Below are 21091 nucleotides of genomic sequence, written 5' to 3'. Positions count from 1 at the left end.
CCTTTACTGGGAAAATGGCCTCTGCTCGTGACCATTATAGTTTTAGTGAATGAGAGAAGACATTTCTAGAACCTCTTCATTTCTCGCCTCTGACCAATCCTCTTTAGATAAGGAAATGTTCAACTCTCATCAACCAATACAAGAGATCTAACCCTGATAACTCAGAAGATACCTGCTACAGAAAATGGGGATTACCTGGCTTGTCTGGATTGCACATCAGATTTGGTGTGGACAAACGGCGTGGTCCAGAGCTGGTACCTGGACTTGCAAGACCCTCAGCCTGAACCAAAGCTGGAGTTGGAGTCGGAGCTGGAGTAAGAGCTGCAATCGGAGCTGGAGTTGATGCCTGAGTCGGAGTCGGAGCACAAGCCTGAGCCGTTGCTGGAGCCGGAATCGGAGCGGGAGCTGGAACCGGAGCCGAAGTAGCTGGAGCAACCTGAACAGCAGCGGCGGCAGCAGCAGCAGTAGCTGCAGCAGCAGCAGCAGCAGTAGCAGCAGCAGGAGCAGGAGAAACAGTAGCAGAAGTAAGAGATGCAGCAGCTGGAGTCTGAAAAGCAGCAGCTGGAGAGACGGCAGTGGCTGGAGAGACAGCAGCAGCTGGAGAGACAGCAGCGGCTGGAGAAACAGCTGGAGAGACAGTAGCAGCTGGAGAGACAGCAGCAGCAAGAGCAGCGGCATTTGCTGGAGATGGGGCGGCGGCGGCAGCAGCAGCAGCAGCAGCTGGAGCAGCGACAGCAGCAACAGCGACTGGAGCAGCAGCTACCATGACGGTGGTGTTGGTGGCAGCAGTGGCAGTGTTGGTGGCAGCAGTTGCATTGATGGCAGCAGCAGGGGCAGCAGCAGCAACTGGAACAGCCACTGGAACAGAGATGGGAGTGATAGCTGCATTCTTGGTCGATTCCGATCCTCGTTCAGTTTGGGTGCTGCAGTCTCGACTGCCTGTCTTCGAGTGAGCTGAGAGTAGGGGAGTAGACGGAGGCACAGGTGAAGGCGTGGATGGGACAGACTCAGCACGGTAGTCTCCACCCAGAAGGACGCCTACAGATGAAGCAAGGTACAAGAGAATAGTAGGCAATTCTTATTGGAGTTGAGAAAAAGAAAACATTCAAAGAAAAATGTTTGGTTTTGCCTCTAGTGAACCTCTGGGAACCTATATCTCCCACCACAGCTAAAAGTTGTTTTTGGACTTAGAGGACCCCTTGTCATCTTCACTATCCAATTTGCAACACAACATAGTAACCTGTAAGTGCCCTTGGTATCTATCAGCTGTTCTCTCCATTGGTGATTGTGGAAGACCAACTTGTCAGAGTTCCCTTCTCTTCTGGTAATATTAATACCAGAGAGATGAAACTTGCTCAGGAGTATGGGGAATATGTGCGTGCCAATGAAAGGCTTTTACTTGTGTAACCCACAGTACCAAACATGACTATGGCTTCCAGAACATTCCTCTAACTAAAGGATCCTGCAAGGGTCAGAAAGGAGTTAAAAACAGCAAAAGATTTGAAATATATATTTGTTTGCTTCCTCAGGACCAAAACTGTGTCTCACGATCGATGGTACTCTGAGGCCTTAATTAGAGGGCATGAAATGGACAAGAATTGAAGAAAAAGTACATTCTGTTCTCATAGCTGAACAGTTTGGTAACAAAAGCTGACACCTGACACCATTAGCTTAAAGAGAACTTTTGGTCCTCTTTCCATCGGGGAGGAAGGAACACAGTGATGCTGTGATTTTGAAGTTTGCCTGTGATGAAGTCCATTTGGGTTCTGGACAAAGTTCCCACGTGGCCAAAGCCAAATACACTTTTTTTTTTTAAAAAAAAAGATAAACTTCACGTTAGCATCTTTCCTATCAGGAGTCTCATCTTTTCAGGCTTTGGTCTCAGTAAATGTTCCCACCATGGTACTTCAGAGCTCCTGCCTATGCACCTAGTTCCATCAGGGGAAAAAGAACCCAAATTCTCCTCTCTAGAACCAGTACTATTGTCACTTTCCTTGTTGTGCATCACACAGTCAGGACACTTTCTACGTCTGTCCATGTGTACTTCCGTCCTTTGCTTTCATTTTCCTTACCTAGGCTCCCCTTCCAGCTCTTGTCGTCTCGCTTGTCCTCCATGATGGGTGTACCAGTCAGTGTAGAGGAGTGGGCAAGCAAGCCTGATCCAGCATTGGAAATGGACATCAGAGACTTTGCTGGCCGCATGGATGATAGCTGCTCGGTCTTGCTTGGCTCCTTTCTGGAACGCTGCTGCAGCACTTTGATCATGGCATCCTTTTCAATAATCTGGGCATGGAGGGTCTTAATCCTAGGAATCAAAGAGAAAGCACATAATGAAACTCCTCAGTTGCTACCTCTGAATTCTGATCTCACTGCCTAAATGGATTTGCATTCCCATTATCCTTTCAATTAAGCGTTGATCTAGTTAATTCTGAGTTGGAGGCAAGGGTCAGTGTGTTAGGACTTTAAAAAAAAATAGCACTGCCAACTGGATGCAAGAGTATCTAAAAAACTTCTGCTGACACCCTAGAAGATCAAATATTGGCAAACAGAAAGGCTATATATGAAAGAAGTCGAATATATATGAAGCTCTGTTTATAGTAACAGTGAGTTTGATGAGAACGTGTAGTCTTTTACTAATAAGGAATGGCCTCCAGGTAATAATAAATAACACTGAATGTGTAAAAGCCAGGGTTTCATATTCCTCAGATGTTTTGTTGACAAGTTGGCTGTCTTATAGAGTTGAGGTATAATTGCTACAAAGAATACTTCAGAGTAGCAGAACCTCAGAACTCAGAACTAGCAGGATACAAATGGAAAACAATGATAAATTTTGGAGGCCGGCTGCACAGGCAAGTTCATCACTTCTGAGTAAACATTCTCGCCCCTCTTTACTGATCTAGCTGGTCTCAATACCAACTTCCCAAGCCCTCTGGGTCCACAGCCATATTTTACCTTCCTTCCATGTCCAAGCAACGCTTATTGGCCATCAGGATTTCTTCCTCTTCCTTCTGGATGCGGGCCTCTAAGGCTGTGTCATAGCTGGTGTTAGGCGAGTGGCTAATGACTGTTGTGTCTCTGTGGAGGCAAAAAGGCAGTGATGAGGATAAGCAAGCAGGAAAATCAATCCATGATATTCTCTATTCTAAGCCAATGGAGGTCTTGCTAAAAAGTTCTCAAGTAAAATTGATCTCACTAGGAATGGGTGGTTTCTCGGTAACTTACTGGGAAGAGCTTTTGGCAAGTATGATTTCGGGGTATAAGAGGCCGAGAATAAATTTAAAAAAAAAAGGAAAAAAAAAAAAGAGGCCCTGGCATGGACATGACTGCCAAAGTCAGTGGGGGATTTAGTAAAATGTGTATACAATGGTGTTACAGAACTGGACAAACATGTCTCCCCAAACCTTCCAGGAGGCAGTCCCATTCAACATTTTAGGTCACCAAAAGGCAGAGAACTATGTACACTCCCAGCTTTATTCCCCTAACAGCCACAGAGTGGAAAGGTTAAATTTTGAGGGAAAGCAGAGGACTGCTAAGTAGGTTTTGTGACAGTTGAGTACTATTTATATATGAGGGCTAGAAACACACAACAGACACAGATACATAAACAGCTAAAATCAGTTATGGCACATGAACTAACAAAAAGGGCTTTGGCTCAGTGCTATTTGGTTCTTTATCTAATCTTCATCAGAACCATTCTATCACTGAATGCATGTGTTTAAACCAACTAAATGACTGTTCTCTTGCCAGCGATCCAGCTGTGCAAGGGATCATCCTGTTCCACCTGAAACTGTCTCGGGCCATTAACTCAAAGACTATAAACAAGGACGAAACATGTGTGCACAGGAGAGAATGGCAGAGACAAGAGGGGGAGGGGAAGAGAGACAAAGACAAGGAAATGGAGATGAAGACTAAGGGAAAGAGATAGGTATTATGATTAAAGGAGACAGACGTGGAATTACAAAGGTCTCACAGGAATTTAGGACGACAGGCTAGAGGACGAAGTGGCCCTGCTTCACTGTACTTCTTCCAGATCCCAGGCACATTTTCTGCAAGAAGCTAGATTGTTATACTCTCTTAGCACTGAGACTGTCACGAGTATAGATTGGAGGTAATACAATAACAAGAGAATGACAGGTAATGAATGCATTGACATTAAGATTACGTTAGTGTGGTAGGCCTCTGCAAAAACTGCTGCTGTCCCAATGCCTATAGCTCATTTGCAAAGTTGAAACCATTCATTGGAATTGGTAAGAAGTGGAGGGATACAGTTGCTCTCATTACTTGCCCAATTGAAACTATGTTGATACCCCAACATTCTGTACTCCAGTGCACACAGCTGGATTGTCTGAGAGGAAACAACACTGCATAGTTCTTGATATCAAGGCTCTTCCTATAGACATCCCCAGGATCAAGTTGCAGCTTCTACAAGTGCTTGGCCACTAGTCACCTTTCTGACCTCCCAAGAGTAAGTTACCTGCTTTATGCTTACTCTTATCCTTATGTAAAATGACAACTGAAATGATTATTTGCTTCCTCTTTTATGTAAGATAAAGTTATTTGTGTAAAAACATATGCCGTCAGACACAGTATAAGTACTCAACAATGCTTTTTAATATTGAGAAGGACAAAGGTAGAAAGAGAACAACAAAAAAAGCAGGTATGACTTTAAGGCATTCTACCCCTTGGTGTAATCCTGGAGGCCATTCCTGCTCTTACAGAGTGCCAAGGGAAACTGGATGCTTTAGAGCCAAGCCTCTTGAAAAGTGTGTGGTGTCTACAGACACTGCGGGCTTGAACGTACGGTTTGTCATTGGGGGAACTGGTACTGGCCTACTGCCACTTTCATTGCATAAAAGACCAGTTTGGGTACACAGAGGCCTGCCAGCTAATTGATATGGACACTGTGAACTCCTCAGGAATGGAGCCTGAAAATGTGGGGCACTTAGTGAATTCCTACAGGGCTGCCAAGACAGCCCTCAACATCAATCTCCCTTGTAGAAGACTAGGGCTATGAAGCCAATGGCTTTGCAAATGCAAGTTCATACAGCATTGGAAGGAACACGCTCTAAGGCCCTCTGGGACTGCCCTCAAGAATATCAGGAGATACTGGCTGCAGTCTGAACACAGCCTGCAAAGCCACATGCCCCTGAACCTGATATCCCATCATCTCAAAACCTTAAATAAGCAGATTTTTGTCAGTAGCCCCTACATCATCTCTTCTTTTCTCTGACAGCAGAATCCCAACTATAGTACTCTTGAGATTGTCACTTCCTAATGAAAACACCTAGTGGCCATTTTAACTTCATCTTGACAAGTGTGGTGATTCATGCCTGTAATCCTAGCACTCAGGAAGCTGAGGCAGGAGGATCACAAGTTCATGACCTATATATATATATATAGCAAGTTAAAGGCCACTGAAGGTCACATACTGAGACTCTGTCTTGAAAAGTCAAAAACAGCTGTTAAAATTCAATCAACATTAATTATGCTTCATCATTGCCTATGGGTACTATCCTGCTGCAAACTTAATACATGAACTTTGCCATAAGCAGAGCATCGTGGGAGGATGGAGAGGAGAAACACGTGGAAATGATTAGTCCCTGGGTGCAGGAAACTTTCAAGGGAACACAAAGGATGAACAATTAAGCACTATAGGATTGAGTTTGGACTTTAGCCCAACAGGCACTGAAAAGTACCATAGCCTTTTTTGTGGGGGAATGAAAGGACAGATGCCAAGCTCTATGACAATAGCACTATCTTCCTGAAACATGATGGATGGATCAGAAGAAAGAGGCACTTGAATGAAGAAGAGCAGTTGGAGAGGTTATTGTAGTAATCCTTTCAAGCAATAATGAAAACACAAACCAGGCAAGGGAAATGGGGAAACAGGCTGAAGGAAGTAGATGAACTCGGGGACCATGTCAATGGTAACATTAGGGAAGTGAAAGAATGAGTGAGAACTGCACTTGTAGTTAAATCATAGGAACCCAAGGAAAGGATTTTTGGAAAGTGCTATGATGACTTTAGATCTCAGAGCTATTGGAATGAAGTTGTCTTGAGAACAGCAATATGACAAGATCCAACAAGGTCCTGGAGATTTTAAGTTTAACCTTAGAGATGCCAGAATTACTATGACAGCATTTTTCTTACTGCAGAGAAGTGTTGTAGAGAACAAGGTAACTACAATACAGACTGGGAAGGAAGCAAAATATGGATACCGAGAAAGGCCATTAAGGAAAAAACAAATAGCCATGTGTGGTATGAGTCTTCCTCAGGCCCTCTGCTACATTACTTCCTTTTTTCTGGATTTATATTGTCCAAAACAAACCTGAAACATTCCAAGTACAGTTAATAACCCAATTCAGTAAATTGAACCTAATAGAATACACAGTTGATGGGTTGTTATCGTATTATCGCTTTTTCTGCTCTTCAAGCATAAATTCACCATTTATGAGCTCAAACTCAAAATCTGAATTGCCAAATCTGGTCTTCTGGCAGTGGACAAGAACTTCTTGGTAGGGATTTCCATTCATCATGTTAAGCACCTAGATCCACTAGAGACACAATAACTCAGAGTCTGAATGCTGCCAAGCGCCTAAGTAATAAGCCTCAACCAAGACTTTATTGAACAGCTAATGATCTCAAGTTCACCATCATTGAGCCACACCTTCTCTAGGAGACAGTTCACCTGATAAAGTGTTGATTCAAGTTCTGGATCTTGCACCCTTTAGTACTGAGCTATAGATGATATAATTCCTTTGGGCCTGAGAGTAGAATGGATGATGGCACCCACCGTAAAGCATTTTAAGCATAAGTGATAAGTTTAAAGTTCTCACAAGAGTACTGTATGCTTTTAAGAAATAGAATACATTTTGTAGTAGCTTTTGGGCAAAAAATATTAAGTGCCAAGTACTATTTTATTGGTGGTTTTGTATAGCCTAGGCTGGCTTTGAACTCTCACCCTTCCTCCTTGTCCCTTTTGTGTACTGAGACAACAGGTCAGTGGCACCACACTAGCTCAAGTTCTAATTTTAAATAATATTGAATTACCTCAGTAGACAAGGCAAAAAAAAAACCCAAACAAACAAACATAAAACCCTTAAATGTATTTTTCTTTTCTCCCTCTTCTTTCTTCCTCTTAGTTGAATAGAATTTAGCTATGCATACTACTGGTCAATATCACTATCTACTCCTGGACACTTCTAGTCCTCTATTACTACCTGAAACCAGTTTATCAACAGGATTCCCTTGATAAAAGTTTACTTAGAACCTAAGTACTAGAAAGCATAAAAACAGACCCAGTAGTATGCCTTCTAACCAAAGAAAATAAACATTTTTACAGTTATGTTAACATTTCTATTTTATTATATCCAAAAGTCACAAATTAGAAACAATCCAAATATCATCAGTTGAATGTATAAACAATCTGTGATGCATCCATTCCATGGCACATTACACAGAAAAAAACCATGTGCAATTAGTACATGCATCAATTGGAATGGAACAAAATAATTATGCTGAACACAAGAAGTATAAACACAATATAACTCCTTTTATATTGATACTCTAGGAAAGAAGTTTGTAATTTTATGACATGAATCTGATGAGTCATTGCCCAGGAAGGAAAGCATCAAGTTTAAGAGACAGAGGTCATCTGAGAATGTCTCTTCTATTTTGATTTTGGTAGGTTCACCACTGTTGTATTCATTTCCCAATAATCATCAAATTGTCCACTTGAAGTGGTTAATTTTTATTTTAGCTAAAAAATACTTTTTCATTTGTAACTACTATTAATGTCACACATCAATACCTGTGTGATTTAGAATATTTTAAATTGAGATACTGACAGAATACACAGACAGAAAGCAGAATGTTAAAATGTAGTACTAATTAAATTTGAGGATATAAGTTACACATTTATAAAAAAATATTTCTCTCTCTCCCAAATTTCCTTCCTTCCATCCATCATTACTCCCTGTATTTCCCTTCTTTTCTTCCTTAAGCATATTTTGAACTCTTCCCATTTCCAGTCAATATCCGAGGCATTTAAAAATTGTATTGAGTTTAAAAAAAAAAGCATTACTCTTTAAAAAGAGGTCAAAGGGCAGACTCTTCATCATGTCTGCATTTAAGTTGGCAGGTGGATGAGGGTAACAAATAGAGAAGGAATGTGAAGAGATTTTGGCAATATAGATAGAAAAGCCTATAGGTTAAGAAATAACATTTGGGGGGATTTTACCCCCCACCCACCCACCAAATTTGTCATCTCATAAAGAATGAAGAAAAGGAAACAAATCTGTATATAAAGCATAAACCTTTAGTAAAAGGGTCTGGGGGAATCATCTAGCACAACTCGTCTATGTTACACAAATTTCAATATAATCTCTCTATCTCTGTTTCTCTCCTGTTGCCTGAATCAGTTACAAACAGTCCAGATCTGAAATATTTGCCTCCGGGAAAAGGTGTTCCTCCTTGCACTGGGAACAGGCTGGGTTTTATCATATTAAATGATAAACATGCATTTTTGCTGAAAACTAATTATGTGAACACTTTCTACCTAGTGATACAAAGCAATACATCTGAAGTCATGTAATTTATAGAAGCCCACAGTATTTTGTACATAAATCTGTAAGGGGATTCTCTCAATACTTAGTGCTTTCATGAAAGGAGGGGAGGAATGGGTGTTGTGTCTTCATATAAGGCCCCTCATGCCAAGTACCTTTCTAACTTTGCCCTGGAGTCCATTCTGTGCTCAGCACCAAGACATGGCCTTCAAACATTTTCTTGTGCCTTGCACGATCATGACCTATATCATTCTTAGCTTCTGTGCAAAGCTGACAGAATTACCCTGTCTAGCCCTGGCTCATCACAACTAGGTTTTCAGCACCAGCCTCTCACAAATAACTCTGAGCAAGTGCTGCACTTCTTTGGGAGCCTGGAAGTAATCTGACACTAAATTCTGCTTCAAATCTGACTCTTAGCCTTGTGACCATCTTCTGACACAGCTGGAGTTTCTTTGGACCCTATTAGGACACTGGCCTTTACTGAGCATGCTTTGCTGTCTCGGGAAACAAAGTCAGGGAAACTTCAGCTCATGAAGTCCTCAAGATTAACGTAAGGACAGCATCAGTCTACTAAAGGTGTAAGGTTATCTGGAGATAGGAATGTCACATGGAGGATGGAAGAAGTCCTCCTGGAGTACCAGGAGCAGGTTTAGAATGTGTCAGTCCATCTCTTAAACACTGATCCATTTCACTCACCAATCATTGCCCAATGTCTAGCAAGGGCTGAACTCTACTGATGTACCACATTTGGAAGAAGGTAAAATAACCACTGCTGTTTCTAATAGCTTTCTGGATCGAAGCCTATTTGGGTACAATATGCTCTATTCTGTAATATACCAGAGTCTAGACCATCTTCAATACCCAAGACTACACCCAGGTTCTGTCCATTATCACCACAACCTAAGCCACTGCCTGATTGTCACTGAGTTATTTCTTTCCTAGCTCAAAGTAAAGAAACGCAGCAACATCAAAAAATGAGGAAGAGCGGTTGTTTCCTCTGAAAGCTAATATTTGTTTTGTTATAATATACAAAGAAGGTGCCTAAGAAAAGAGAAATAATATTCCTCTTGCCTTTTTCTCTCTGGTAGCAGATAGAATGACAGTACTTATATGTGATGAGCTCAGGAATACAGAGAGTGTGGCCTTCAAATATAGACCATCTCAAAGGGCAGTGATAGATTCATACTCGGAACATGGCAAGGAAGAGCCACGAGGATCAAATAGCAGCAGCTACTCCTGAGTGATATTTACTTTCTGAGTGGAATTTCTCTAGCAGGCTTTTGACTTTGCTCCTGAGACTAAACAACATGTGTATGTGGCTGAAAGGATCTATAGCTAATAGGGAAAGAGGTGTCTAAACATGTCATCAAGCTCATCTTGTAATGTTCCAGCTTGCTCCTAAAGCAAACTCAGTTATGATTCCAGAAAGTCCATAGAGGAAAAAAATTGAAATCCTTAGACCTCTGTCCCCAAAGATATCCAGATGATGTATAATTGGAAGGAGGGAAATATATTTGAGGAAAAACTGGAGGTGGGTAAAAGACTATCTCTGAATGAGTTACCATACCTGGTTTCCCCATTCACATCTTTCCCCTAGTGGCGCTCCTACCAACTACTTACCGCTGTGCAGCCACAGTTGCAGCAGCATCCAGAGCAAAATGTCTCATCACATTCTCTTCCAAATACTTCTGTTCCCACTTGGTCATATCCGCTTCCAGGGCCAGAATTCTCTCTTCCTTTTCTCGGAGAAGCTCCATCAGTGCAGCGGCATTGTATTCAGGAGAACTGCTGGGCTGAGGGTTGCCCTGGCGCTGTTGGGGAGATAGCAAGTCTCTTCAAGTTAGTGATTGAACAACCATAGTGCCCAAGTCCAGCCTGAAGATTTTTATCTATCATCTATCTATCATCTATCTATCTATCTATCTATCTATCTATCTATCTATCTATCTATCTATCTACTATCGCCTGTCTATCTATATATCTAATATTGCTAATGTTATAAGACAGGATTTCACTATGTAGCCTTGAATTCATGAATCCACTGGCACAGCCTCCCCTTCCAAATCCAATTTTAAGAGCTTCTATTCTATAAGAAAGATGCTCAAGCTTTTTTGTTTGTTTGTCTCTTTGCATGGTGGTGGAGATCAAATCTAGAGTTTCATGCACATTAGATAAGCACTCTCTTACTGATCCATATTGCCAGGCCTTAAACTACTTGAGTTTCCTTTTTCAGGGCTGTGAGCACTGCTGAAATGTTCTATCACCAAGCTGATCCTAACCTCAGCTTAGTTTAGACAATGGTTCAAAAGAAAAAAGAAGAATTTGGATCTCCATAGTACTACAATGGAAATAGTGATTTTTAAAATCTATGATTTGGTCCCCAAACTGTCCCTAATTTATGAGATTGTTAGTGAGATGTGCGACAATTTGGAGAGGGAGGGTGTCTTGATTTTTTCTACTTTAAACCCAATAAGTAGAATGGCCAGAAGATTTTTAAAGACCGTTTCCAACTGCACATGGTGCATACCTGCACAGACTGAGTTGTAAACCAGCCTGGACCACACAAGGCCCAATCTCAAAATAAAACAAAAGAGAAAACTGTCAGAGAGCCTACCAGTTTCAACTTAAATTGTGTGTGTGTGTGTGTGTGTGTGCGTATGTGTGTATAAAGAAATCCATGTGGAGAGCTGTTTCACTTCATAGAAGGTTTTTTTGTTCTGGTTTATGTTAAAAATAAAAAGTATAATATACTATGATGAATTTTGCTGGGCTAGGAAGCTAAAGGAGTACGTAGGCTTTGTCTTTATACTGGCAAAGCCCTCTGCAGAATCATGGGGAGACAGTGAAAATGTAAAGAAAAGAAAACATTTAAATGTCGCCCCTCATCAATACTTCTGTAAGTAACCCTAATAAACTTACTGGCTCATTAAGATAGACTAGAGTAGAATCATTTCTTTCACGGCTCTATATCATCTCTGCCCATCCCAGCTTGCCGCACAACAATACCTGCTGGATTCTAAGGGATTCCAGTTCCCTCTCCAAACGTGTCCGGAGTCGGTGGTCCAGCTGCTCACGTTTCTCACATGCTGCCTGGAGCTGTACTAGGGCCTGCTGCATCTTCTCCACCTTCTCCACATACACTTGCTTCTTTTTCAGCTGGAAATCCAGGGCGGGAGATTTGCAAATGGAAAGAAAATCAGTAACTAGGTCAGTTAGGACACTCCCAAATCCAGCCTTCTACTAAGATTTCTTCCTGCTTCAAGCAGGATGAGCGGTGAAATAAGCCTTTGGGATGAGCTGCTGGTTGCCACGTATATCTCTTCCAAGTAATGTGGAGATAGAATCTTCTCTTGAATGACTTCCTCCTTCCTAATCTCTAAGTCTTCCTCAAGGTTACTCTACTCCCCTTAAAACAATGCCTTAGCATGCAAGAGTCAGTTTCCCACTTATGGCTGTCCTCATCTCTGTTCTTTTTTACTATAAACGGGAACATTTGGGGTAAAATGAAATCATTTTAGCTCTCACAGTTGATAAATGCTAAAAGGGTGGGAGGGGAAAGGGAGAAATGTTCAATTTTGTGAAGAAGCCTACTACTTTAATTGCTTTTTACATTGAGTGTGAGAGAGAGTAGGGGGAGGGGAGAGGAGGGAGGCCTCATCCACACACGTATGGTCACCTCCCACAATGGACACATAGACGTCAGAAGACATCTTGTGGGACTTACTTGCCTCCTTCCACCATTTAGTCTCCAGGAATCAAGCTCAAGTTGTCAGGTTTGGTGGCAAGCCATTTACCTATGGAGCCATCTCACCAGCCCACACCTCATTAAAATACTGTGTTCTTATCAAGGCTGGGACTGCAGCAAGCAACTACTAAAGATATAGACCAGAAATGCCTTACTGAAAAATTTCCCTGGTTGTTATCCAAAATAACCTACATTGGCTTTCTTTGAAAACTTCTGTGTCTTAAATTGGTGATGGCAAATAATGGGTCAAATGCCTTTTGGTCTCCTCAGGACTAGCAGTGTCCCACTTGTTTCTTTATTAGAAGATGACAAATTATTTGACGTTTTTACTTCCAAAGTTGAGGCTGATGGCTGTGGATTGTACACTCTTTACTTTTTTTTTTTTCTGGATGCAATGATCTCTAAGTACTCAAATAAATCTATCTATATCTCAGTGAATGATTGACTCAGATAGGCTTCTTCTTCACCTTTGCAAGGGTATTAAGTCATAAACCAATGTGCAAGCCAAATCCTGGTTAAGCAGCAATGAGTGAGGAAGCAATTGAAGAGACTTATACAAGACATTCATACTTCAGTATCCAACAAGATTGGAGAATGGCCAGGCAGCCTTACCATCTTGCTTTCAAGAAAACAGATTCTGCTTCTCACCTGTACAGCTTCCCTCAATGCTAGTAGATCAACTTGTAGCCTCTTTCTAAAATAGAGATCCTACCAAGTGGGACACACCTGTCATTATCACTCCATTAGTGGATAAGGTTAGAGGTACCTCCACCACTGACATTAAGCATTAAAATATTATTGCTAACCTGAAATTAAAAAATCCATAATTGGACATGGTGGTGAATACCTTTAATCCCAGAACTTGGGAAGGAAAAGGCAGGAGGATTTCTGTGAATTTGAGGCCAGCCTGGTCTATGAAGTGAGTCCAAGATAGTCAAGGCTACACAGCGAAACCCTGTCCTCGAAAGAAGAGGAGGAGGAGGAGGAGGAGGAGGAGGGCGAGGAGGAGGAGAAATGAAAGAAAGAATCCAGGTACTTGGCTGTGGGCAATTCCTAAGCCTCGAGTGCTTTCAGCAGGTAGCTGCAATATAAGAAATTACTCATTGTACCAAGAAGACCTGCCAGAACTTCTCAGTACAGAAACCAGGTAACTCCTTCATAGTAATGAGTCTTATCCTATTTCTTTTGTATTTTGACTTCAACAGCACTGCTACTTACTGGTGGGGAAGCAATATTTGCTTGGAATCCTCCCCCTATCCAAGTTAGAATTGCTGAGACTTCTCCAGGTGTTGGGTAACCTATCTTACATTTTGCTACCATCAAACCTACTATGGCATCTCCTTTGACTACGACAAGGCAAAACTTTTAAAATTGTTTCAATGTTTTGTTGACATTTTTTTCAAAGCATGCCTTATTCAAACTAGCACTGTAAACCAACAGAGATGAATTTAAGTCTAGAAGTTTTGCTATTTACGAACATTTCTTAGGGTGTACACTAAACCAAAAAAAAAATCATTATATTCTGCCTCCCTGTAAGCTTAAACCTTTCTTTCCTTACTAGGACAAGCAAGAGATTCAAGCCAGGGATGCTTCTGCCTTGCCATTTGCTAAGCTTTCAGTATTGGGAAAGAAGGAATCAATCCCTATCCTTCACCTTTGGGGTTTTATAATGTCCATGAGCTATTTAGAGCTAAATGCATTCATATGTGAATCACTCTGAAAGCCATAAGGGAGCAGTGCAATGTTAATGTAGAGAATGTGAACTATAATTATGAAGGCTTCCAACAGTTATACTTAAAGGCAATTAAACACAGACAGCATGCAGTTCTTGCCTTGATGGTAAAGTACAGCAGGGTAAGCTCTGAAGACTGAAAAGCAAGCAATCCAGTGTCATGCAAATCTCTTTCTCAAAATGGAAAACTAAATATCCCATGAAAAGCACCCTCAGAAAAAGGAGTCCCTGAGCCAAGCCTCTGATTGGGAAAAGCAATAAGGGATCGGTTAGGTCTCTGAGTTTTCTCAAAATGGGAATATGGTTTAGACAAATTCTGCAGAGCAAGCCAAGAAAAATAAAGACCCTTACAGCTGGCATAGCTCTACATCTTTTGTAAAAGAAATATTATAGCTTACCCACAAATATCACCAGCACTTGGGATGCCCTTAACCCCTAGATATGTCACAATGCAAAGTGACAATTCTTGAATTCTGTCCATGCAAGGCTTTCTGGATGCAATTTCCAAACTCAGTCATCTTTCTATGTTACATGCTCCATGTTGTGTAGCTAATTTACTAGGCCACAGTAGATGTATTTTAACTTCACTACTAGTCTAGATTTTATATGCTTTACTTTTACTTTCATCATGAATTCCCTCATCATCTCTGCCTCTCCTTTCCACTCTTATCTATGCTGTTAAGCTCCTCAACTACTAGATTAATAGTTGCAATGGTAGACCTCCAATTTTACCTTTCAAGACCATAAGAAATACTGCCAACTATTTCTTATGTAAAGAACATATAGGCAGTAAAATGGTTAAGATCCTATGTTTTCTATCTACCTGAGTTCTTATCCTGGCATTCTGACTTAATAGCTATGCAACTAGAGAAAAGTTGCTTAAATCTCTCTGAACTACCTTTCCGATTTTTCCACCTAACCTTTTATTACTCATTAATCAATAATATGGACATCACAATAATGTGTTGAGCCTCTATAAGGATCAAATGAGTAAACAAGAAGAGTGCTTAGAAGAGTTCTGAAAAAAAGTCCTCGTTTGAAAAAGAAGTTGTTGTTGGTAGTGGTGTTTTGGATTTTTATTTGTTTGTTTGTTTGTTTTCTTCCTCTTCTTCCTTTTCCTGAGAAGAAAAACCCATTACCTAGTCAAGACAGGTTCCAGTGCTCTCAATTGCTAGTGTTTATTCCAAATAATCTTAATGTGGTTTTGTGGTTTTCATTGTCTTAGTGACCCTGAGGATAATATCATTGTTAAATAATAATATAATCAAGTAAACACTAGGCCTCAAATATTTTATGCAAAAATAGTTTATACATATTTAGAGCAAATCTGTTTATTGATAATACAGTTAGAAGGAACCACTGAGTATCTATAATAACAATATTTTCATGAAAATGATATGGTTTAGGGAAGCATGGATCTACTTTATGACAAAGAAATACTTCAGTCATCTCATTTGTTTAAGACACAGTTTTTATAAACTGCCCAAGCTGATCTCAAACCTAAGATCTTCCCGCCAGAATGCTTGGATTACAGGTATAGTCCAGCACACATAGTTTAACTTCTATCTTTTTATTAAAACTGATGCATCAATAATACTTATGATTCCTATATACCTTTTGGTGTTTTTTCCTTCACTGCTTAAGAATTCCTTCTCCCACAAAATTTTAAGAAGCTTTTTTAAAGCCCACTAAACTAGACAAATAATTTATGATGGCCTCTGCAAGTCATTAAACTCTCACAGTTCTAGGGGTTCCATTTTCATGTTCAACAGTGAGAAATATCTCAGAGGGCTAAATAAAATAAGATCATAAATAGGATCCTAGAATATTGTATAGTTACAACAATGGAGGTTAAAAATGAAATAAATGCTGTGTGTGTGTGTTTATATTTGTGTGTGTGTGTGTGTGTGTGTGTGTGTGTGTGTGTGTATGACAGATCACAGAAATGGGTAATTTTAATAGAATCATAGATGATTTATTTTTTGATGTCTTCACTGTTTGAGGAAATGAGGGCTCACTTGATAAGTTTCCAAATCCACAAGAGTGGCTTGGGTCTTCATGTGGAAAATGAGTTTTCAAAACCACAGATTAGTCATCCTGAGTTCCTAATCAAGCTTCATACCCATGAGTTCCCAGAAGAAGCCATGTAAATCCATCATTTTCATCCTAAATCCCCCTGGCTATCCAGTGAATGGAAGACATCTTTCCATGCAGTTATGCAGTTAAGTTTTTTTTTAAGTAAACACTAGTTCTCAAAAATTGTCAAAGATTTTCCCCTTCTCTTTGTTCCTTGTAGGCCATGTTGTCTCAATTTGTCTCCTTAACCCATTATTTCCCTTTGCCTTCATCTTTGACCCACCTTCTCCTCACCCCATGTAGAAACCACTGTATCTCAAATGTTCAGTCTATGACAACTTCCATTTTTGTCTCTTGACCAATGGTTCTTAACTATTTATTTTGCTTGGACAAGTTATGATAAGGGTTTCAAAGCACTCCTATTAATGACAAATTTCCAAAGGAGAATCTTAGTCAAGTATCATGGTACAGGCCTGTCATTCCTGCACTTCGAAGATGGAGGCAGGACAGAGTACTCAAGACTATCATTGACTCTCTCTCTCTCTCTCTCTCTCTCTCTCTCTCTCTCTCTCTCTCTCTCTCTCTCTGTGTGTGTGTGTGTGTGTGTGTGTGTGTGTGCATATGAGATAGAGATAGAGAGATAGAGAGATAGAGAGAGAGAGAGAGAGAGAGAGAGAGAGAAAGATGCACAGACATACAAAAGGATTCATTAAAATTAAAAGATGGGAGAAAGAACAGCAGGATAATATTCTGATAAAGAGTGGGGCAAATCCTCTGGAGCTAAGTCAATCATCTTTTCCTAAGAATTTGGCAGATCCCATAACCTCTTCTGACTCAGGAAAATCTGATCCCTACAAATGAATACCACATGATGGCAACTCTTCCCTCCTTCCAACAACTGTGGGTGTCTTTCAAAATGATTTAAAGATAGCTATATACAAAATTAGTACTAGAGTACCTCAAGCTAACCATTTGTCTCAGCCTTTACAAGGAAGTTTCTTAATCTGTCACCTTCCCATTTTTTTATAGGAAGATAAGAAACAGGGCTAGTGGTATTGGTGTTTTACCTCTAACTGTCCTGTCTAATATGTTTGTACATTAATATCCTCATATGTGGAAAGGTGCTAAAACTTGCATGCTTCCCAGAGGATATAAAACATTTCTGTTGTTATTTGTTTTCTTTTTCTTTTGTTGCTAAGGTTCAGAGCCAGGCCATGAGCATGCCAGGCAAGTGCTCTACCACTGAGCCATATCAACAGCTGTCTGTAAATATTTTCAAAAATTAAAAACAAAGATGTATAGGTAGAAGAAGCAAATTATTAATACTAGCTGAATGAAGACTGACATATAGAGGCACCCATCTTCTCAAGGATACTGAAACTGACACAGAACTAAGTTCAGTGCCTTTATTATATCTGATTGTATCTTACCTTCCACTGTGTACGCATGTTGCTTTGTAAAGTCATATCTACACTGTATTTTCTCTGTCTTTCTCCTTCATACTATGAGTTTTATGAGCTTTCAGTAATTTTAGTTTGATCTGATTTAGTTTTACCCGGTGACCCTGCTCTAAGTCAGGGTTCACATTGAAGCAATTTGGTAACACTATCCTGGTATTAGCAAGCTGCCTCTGTGCTTTGCCAAAAAGGCTGTGGTCCACTGGTAGATATTAAAAGACTTAAAGAGTAAAACACCACCTCTGAAAACTTGCTGCCTTGGGAATAAAGAAATCTACAAGGCTTCTACCTTGGAAACTTAAAAAGTCATAGCAAGAAAGGAATGAGTCGAAGGAACAAACTAAGAGAAATAGCCCCATCTCTATTTGGTGTGTGAGCATAACTTCTTTTTTAACATGTTTGATAAAATACCAACATTCACTACAAAGAAACTGCACTGTCGCAGGCATGAGAAACATCATCTTACCATGAAATATCTTTCAAATAAATCTATAGCTCATCAGCAGAACACTGTGGAAAATGTCTGAGTGTATATGCACCTCATCCTATTAAGCCTCTAAGTAGACACATGATTCACATGCTTAGACTTCCACTCAAACTTATAACTCATTGTAATTATTACATAAGCTTAAACATCATCAACAGAGTACAACAGGTCCAAAATTATGGGGGAATGTTTTTTGTTTTGTTTTGGTTTGGTTTGGTTTTTGTTTCTCTTTTGGTTTTTCGAGACAGGGTTTCTCTGTGTAGTCATGGCTATCCTGAACTTGCTTTGTAGACCAGGCTGCCCTCGAACTCACAGAGATCTGCCTGCCTCTGTCTCCCTGAGTTCTGGGATTAAAGGCATGTGCCACCACGTCTGGCTGGAGAATGTCAAACATATAAATGCTTATGCATAAGACATCTTCCTCTACTGCTGGAAAGGAGGAAACTGGTATATTACTTGGTACATAGGTGATGTAGCAATAATTATATTTAGAACAAAACAAAACAGTCAAATAAATTTAGTAGTGAGGGACACAGAAAGATTGGCAAATGTTAGCAAATGCTGGTGGAAGTGGAATAAACCAAGGTGGAGGTCCATTTGATGAAGTGGCAATAGGACTTGTAGAACTACTTTGAGTATCTTGAAAAGAGTGCTAATTCCTGAACCATCCCCAGCCACTGTGTTTCTGAACTGGTTAATACTTTAGCACCCTCCTTCTTCTTCAATCTGTACAGTGTTCATTCCAGGCCCAAATATATGGTTCACGGGCTCTCTCAGCAACCCTTCTCACCTGCTGCTCTATACGGCCCTGTACAAATGTGCTCACTATGCAGCTTGCTTGCAGCATCTTCCTGTTCTGATTTAGCCAAGTCTGTTTTTCCCACCATCCCTGAAACAATTACCCAAGCCACTGCTTCAACTCTGTATTCTCCAAATGTAGCAGCCTGCCAGAAGCTCAGGCTGCCTTGAGTCTTGTGACATGCCAGACATCCATGGAAACTCCCCAGGGATGTTCATTTAGAAGGGACGGGGAAGCTCTCTGTGAATGTGAGAATATTGTGGGGTTGCTTTAGGACACAGAGCTCTTTTGACATGCTTAATCAGTGTCAACTTCAAAGAAGACTCATGTGTCCCAATAGGTAAGGGAAAGGGAAGTCAGAAATGCATCATTTACCTCATCTGGCTGTCGGCTACACAGGCTATAGGACTGATTTTAAGGTTTCTATCACTGTGGCTTGTCATAAAAAATCTCGCGCTGGCAAACTATCTTTGTTGATGTCATGAGAGAATAGTTCCTAAAGGACTCTGCACTGAACTTAGAAGAGATAGAAAGTTATGGCCTTAAGAAAAGAATTCTTTTTTGAAGTGGTTCTTTTGTAGAATGCCATCAGGGGTGACTGCAGAGACCTACAGGCAGGAGGCTCAATGGATTAGAAAAATGAAATGAATGTCAAGGAATGCATCTCCATGAGGGCTTTCAAGAGGTGAAGGTATATACAAGAACTCAAGAGTCCTTGAATCAACCACAATTACATTTCCCCCCTGCCATCTTGATGCAATAAAAACTAATTACCTGAGTGACCCTGAACATAAAAAAAAAAACAAAAAACAGAGAAAATATTCCCCTTACAATAGACCTGTTTTGAGAAAGGTCTTGCAAATCTGATTTGCTAAATAAATATGAGAACTTTTCCCTGGAAAAACTCCAAATTTCTGAGCAATAAAGAAAGTTCATAAAGCTAGACATGAACCATACAGTGCGTGCTTACACAGGACAGAGGCCTTTCGGTGTATGGCCTTCCTTGAGCTGAGTCCACCAAGCATAAGCAAACCTTATGTACTCATTAATCAATCTCTACCTCCCTCTCTATCACTCTGTTTTAAGACAGGATTTCACTGAGTAACTTTCTGTTCTGAAACTCACTATGTAGACCAAGCTGGGCTCACAGAAGTCCACATGGTGGGCCACCACACTCAGCACAGAAAGCACTCTTAAGATAGAAATGGTCACTGATTTTATGAAGGAATCACAGTAAAGCCCCCCATATCCAACTGTTATAGACTTGGCAAATCCTACTATTCCATGTTGAACAATTTTAATCCTAAACAACCAAAGCCTCATGGGGAATCAATCACATCAGTATGATAGACAAGGATTCAAGGCTTCATCATTTTCCATGAAGTAACAGTATGTTTCTAAGCTAGAGGACTGAAGAAGAAATACATTATGTTGATTTTCTACAACTTGCTGTTAAAACTTGAGCAAGTCAGGCTAATGGATATCATGAATCACATGGTATTATCTCCTAGGAAACTGTGAACCCACAAGCTAACTGCAGGCAATCTTTAATGCTCAAATGAACAGCAGAGGACATCTGAAAGTCTCAAGATCTCCAGAAACTAATGCTATTCTTAGTGAGGGCCAGGAAGCAGGAAACTAATGAAGGCAACGAAGACATTTCACATACAATAGCCACAATGCCATTTAGTTGCTAAAACTACAATCCTATTTTATTTTAGGTTAGTAAGGCTTTCAACTTGGAAGATAATGGAAGATATTGCTGTCATTTTAAAAAACAGTTTCACTATATAACTTAAGCTAGCCTGGAACTTGCTATGTAGCTCAAGTGGCTTATTACTAAAGATCCATGATACTTATTATTTCTTGTAAAACAATTCAAATTTCAAAATAGAATTGAACAAGATTTGAATTGTTTATGCAATTTACACTTCATCATCACATCCTTGTTGGAATACACTCATTCCCAAAAGTTCAAAACATTTAGGAGTTAAAAGTCTAGAACAATCACAACCAACATCCAGGATTAATTAATGGCAGTACAGCAGCAAAGTTTCCTCTTTTTCACAGACACACGATTTAATGTTGCAATCGAGCAACTTCTACATGAAGACTAATCAGATACATATTTAAATCATATTCCTAATAGTTCAGAGGCCCTTGAATTTGTCCAGGGATAGCTCCATTCACTAACACAAAGAGCTGACAAATTCAACTGCACCACATAATAA

General features: G+C 40.2%; 1 protein-coding gene across 4 annotated transcripts in view; it reads right to left on the bottom strand.

The window, feature by feature from the left end:
• Positions 1-21091, bottom strand: part of AMOT (angiomotin) — a 59951-nt gene that overhangs the window by 3889 nt on the left and 34971 nt on the right. For 3 of the 4 annotated variants that reach the window (XM_084790550.1, XM_084790549.1, XM_084790551.1), the window contains 5 exons: positions 11571-11720; positions 10185-10375; positions 2953-3075; positions 2073-2305; positions 196-1038 (listed from right to left, as the gene is read on the bottom strand). In XM_084790550.1, coding sequence (XP_084646676.1) covers positions 196-1038; positions 2073-2305; positions 2953-3075; positions 10185-10375; positions 11571-11720 — 1540 coding nt within the window. The remainder of the gene's footprint in view (positions 1-195; positions 1039-2072; positions 2306-2952; positions 3076-10184; positions 10376-11570; positions 11721-21091) is intronic. The other variant, XM_084790552.1, reaches the window with a different exon arrangement.

Source organism: Acomys minous (genome assembly GCF_964271855.1).
Source record: "Acomys minous genome assembly, chromosome: 7".
Classification (NCBI taxonomy): domain Eukaryota; kingdom Metazoa; phylum Chordata; class Mammalia; order Rodentia; family Muridae; genus Acomys; species Acomys minous.
Note: the sequence above shows the minus strand (reverse complement) of the source record. Positions and strands in the feature narration are given on the sequence as shown.